The sequence below is a fragment of the Haliaeetus leucocephalus genome, unplaced genomic scaffold, assembly GCF_000737465.1.
Source record: "Haliaeetus leucocephalus isolate CR32 unplaced genomic scaffold, Haliaeetus_leucocephalus-4.0 Scaffold92, whole genome shotgun sequence".
Lineage (NCBI taxonomy): Eukaryota > Metazoa > Chordata > Aves > Accipitriformes > Accipitridae > Haliaeetus > Haliaeetus leucocephalus.
In genome coordinates, this window is record NW_010972528.1 from 2,990,526 (window position 1) to 2,993,848 (window position 3,323).

A 3,323-nucleotide genomic window follows, 5' to 3' on the forward strand; every position below is an offset into this window, starting at 1 on the left:
AGCGAGGCGGCGGGCCGGGCCGGGCCGGGCCCGCTGGTCGCTGGGGCTCGTCAGCAAGGGCGCGCCCGGAGCCCGCTATCCCTCCCGGGAGGGGCGAGGCCTGCGGGCCGGAGTGCGCTTCGTCTCGCTGGGCGAGGGGAGGGCGGTGTGTAACGGCGGTAAGCTGCCGGCTCCGGTTGCAGATCGAGTGCTGCCGAGGAGGCGGCGGTGGGGTTCTGTGCTTGTTTCAAATCAATATATTCACTATCAAAAGCCTTGTGAGGCACAGCAAGCTTTCTGCTGACATCCGCTGTGCGATGTGACGTTGATGCATGGCACTGTCCCGTGGTTCAAGGATTTTCAAACCCGAAGGACACGGTAGGTGCGGTGCACTTGCTGGGAAGGGGTTAGTGCTTTGTGGTAGTGCCAGGGACTAAAGTTATGTCTGTCTCTGAGCTTGCTTTGTCTCTGTGCTTGGAGGAGCGTGTTGTTTCTTGTGTGCTCAGCTCTCTCCTGCTGGTTATCCTTGCCTCTTTTGTACGTGGATCTTAATCTTCCAAAAGTAGTTTTTACATGTTGAGCTTCCCTTATCTGCTGGGACTTGAATTGTGTTATTTACAGTATCATTGATCGGTGTCAGTGTGGTATAACTGATCAGTAGCTAAAGCCTTGAACAAGGGCTAAACAGCAGCTAAACCAGTGAGGATGATGGTAGGTGATACCCAAATTTTAGCTGGCTGACTTGTGGCTTTTCTGCATCAAACCGGTGCTCAGACTGTAACGTGCTGAATCTCAAAGGTTATCCATTCAGTCTGAAAAGTTTACGTGGCTCAGGAGGTGATTGTAATTGCTTGTGTCTATTTTTTTCCAGGCCTGTGATCACCATGGCTGCAGTGGATCGTTTCTACCTCTTGTACAGAGAGATCAGTCGTTCCTGCAATTTTTACATAGAGGCCCTGGCTATAGTTGGCGCTTGGTACACAGTCAGAAAATGTATCTCTCTTGTGTTTGACACTTACAGCATGCTTAGGTTGCATTTAATCCCAAAGCTGGGTGGCGAGATTGATCTTGTAAAGCAGTATGGAAAATGGGCCGTGGTCACTGGTAAGAGACTGAAGCAGTATACTTGCTTATGTTTATGTAACATACTGTGCCAGTACTGTAAAACTTGCTGGTTTATATTGCTTTATGTCACAAGCTGGGGTCTGCATTATCTCAGGTTGCAAGTTAATCTGCTTGAGCAGTGGCAGTTTTTCAGTGCTTTACTAAATTCAGTTCCTCAGGAGATGGGCAAGCTCAGGGTGTTGATTCACTGCTGGGAAACAATCACAGAGCAATTTTTAGGAAAAACTGCAAGGTACACCCCGAACGCATACAAGTGTAGGCAGAGATGCAGACAAGATCCTTTTTTTGCTATGGTCTTTTCACATGTGCTCAAGTTCTTCAGTAAGGTTTAAGCCATGTACCTCTGACATCCTCGCCTTTCGTTAAGGTTCTACTCTAAGCTCTCTGTTGTCGTCATAGAAAATATAAAACTTGTATGAGGTGGGACTGCAGAAGGTAGCTACTGACAATCACGGAAACATGGTAGGATGACTTGCACAACTGGGGTGCTGCAATGGATGGCTATAAACCCTTCAGAAGGGATAGACAAGGAGGGAGAGGTGGTGGGGTAGCCCTGTATGTTAGGGAGTGTTTTGGTTGTCTAGAGCTTAATGATGGTGATGATAGGGTTGATTGTTTATAGGTAAGAATCAGGGGAAAGGGCAGCAAGGCAGATATCATAGTGAGAGTCTGTTATAGACCACCCAACTAGGATGAAGAGGCAGATGAAATATTCTATAAACAGCTGGGAGAAGTCTCACAATCGCTAGCCCTTGTTCTTGTGGGAGACTTCAACTTACCAGATGTCTGCTGGAAATACAGTACAGCAGAGAGGAAATGGTTTAGGAGGTTCCTGGAGTGTGTGGAAGGTAACTTCCCGACGCAGCTAGGAAAGGTGCCCCGCTGAACCTGTTGTTTGCAAACAGAGAAGCACTTGTGGGTGATGTGGTGGTTGGAGGCTATCTTGGCCCTAATGATCATGAAATGATAGATTTTTTTTGATTCTCGGAGAAGTAAGGAGAGGGCTTGACAGAACTGCCACCTTGGACTTCAGAGGGCACACTTTGGCCTGTTCAGGACCCTGGTTGACAGTCCCTTGGGAGGCAGTCCTGAAGGGCAAAGGAGTCCAGGAAGGCTGGACATCATTCAAGAAAGAAATCTTAAAGGTGCAGGAGCAGGCCATCCCCATGTGCTGAAAGACAAGCTGGCAGGGAAGAAAACTGGCCTGGCTGAACAGAGAGCTTTGGCTGGAATTTGGGGAAAAAAAGGAGCGTTTATGACCTTTGGAAGAAGGGGCAGGCAACTTGGGAGGATGACAAGGATGTTGTGAGGTTATGCAGGAGAAAATTAGAAGGGCCAAAGCCCAACTAGAACTTAATCTGGCTACTGCTGTAAAAGACAATAAAAATTGTTTTTATAAATACATTACCAACAAAAGGAGGTCTAAGGAGAATCTCCATCCTTTATTGGATGTGTGGGGAAACATAGTGACAAAGGATGAGGAAAAAGCTGAGGTACTTAATGCCTTCTTTGCCTCAGTCTTTAACAGTAAGACCAGCAGTTCTCTGGGTACCCAGCCCCCTGAGCTGGAAGACAGGGAGCAGAATGAAGCCCCTGTAATCCAAGGGGAAGTGGTTAGTGGCCTGCTACACCACTTAGATACACAGGTCTATGGGGCCGGGTGGGATCCACCCAAGGGTGCTGAGGGAGCTGGCAGAAGTGCTCACCAAGCCACTTTCAATCATCTATCAGCAGTCCTGGCTAACTGAGGAGGTCCCAGTTGACTGGAGGTTAGCAAACGTGACACCCACCTACAAGAGAGGCTGGAAGGAGGATCCGGGGAACTACAGGCCTGTCAGTCTGACCTGGGTTCCGGGGAAGGTTATGGAGCTGATCACCTTGAGTACCATCACATGGCATGTACAGGACAACCAGATGATCAGGCCCAGTCTGCGTGGGTTTATGAAAGGCAGGTCCTGCTTGACTAACCTGATCTCCTTCTATGACAAGGTAACCTGCTGAGTGGATGAGGGAAAGGCTGTGGATTTTGCCTACCTAGACTTTAGTAAAGCCTTTGACACCATTTCCCACAGCATTCTCCTGGAAAAACTGGCTGCTCATGGCTTGGATGGGTGTACTCTTTGTTGAGTAAAAAACTAGCTGGAGGGCCGGGCCCAAAGAGTTGTGGTGAATGGAGTTCAATCCAGTTGGTGGCTGGTCACAAGTGGTGTTCCCCAGGG

The 3,323-nt window shown here is 48.8% G+C and overlaps 1 protein-coding gene across 3 annotated transcripts in view; it reads left to right on the forward strand.

Annotated features, from left to right (window-relative positions):
- The first annotated feature begins 72 nt into the window (after positions 1 to 72).
- HSDL1 (hydroxysteroid dehydrogenase like 1) overlaps positions 73 to 3,323 on the forward strand; it is a 9,067-nt gene continuing 5,816 nt past the window's right edge. For 2 of the 3 annotated variants that reach the window (XR_775441.1, XM_010584599.1), the window contains exons 1-2: positions 76 to 357; positions 851 to 1,083. Coding sequence is in view for 2 of the 3 variants with exons in the window: in XM_010584599.1 (XP_010582901.1) it covers positions 308 to 357; positions 851 to 1,083 (283 nt within the window). In the remaining variant the exon portion in view is untranslated. Of the gene's footprint in view, positions 358 to 850; positions 1,084 to 3,323 lie in introns of all 3 variants that reach the window. The other variant, XM_010584612.1, reaches the window with a different exon arrangement.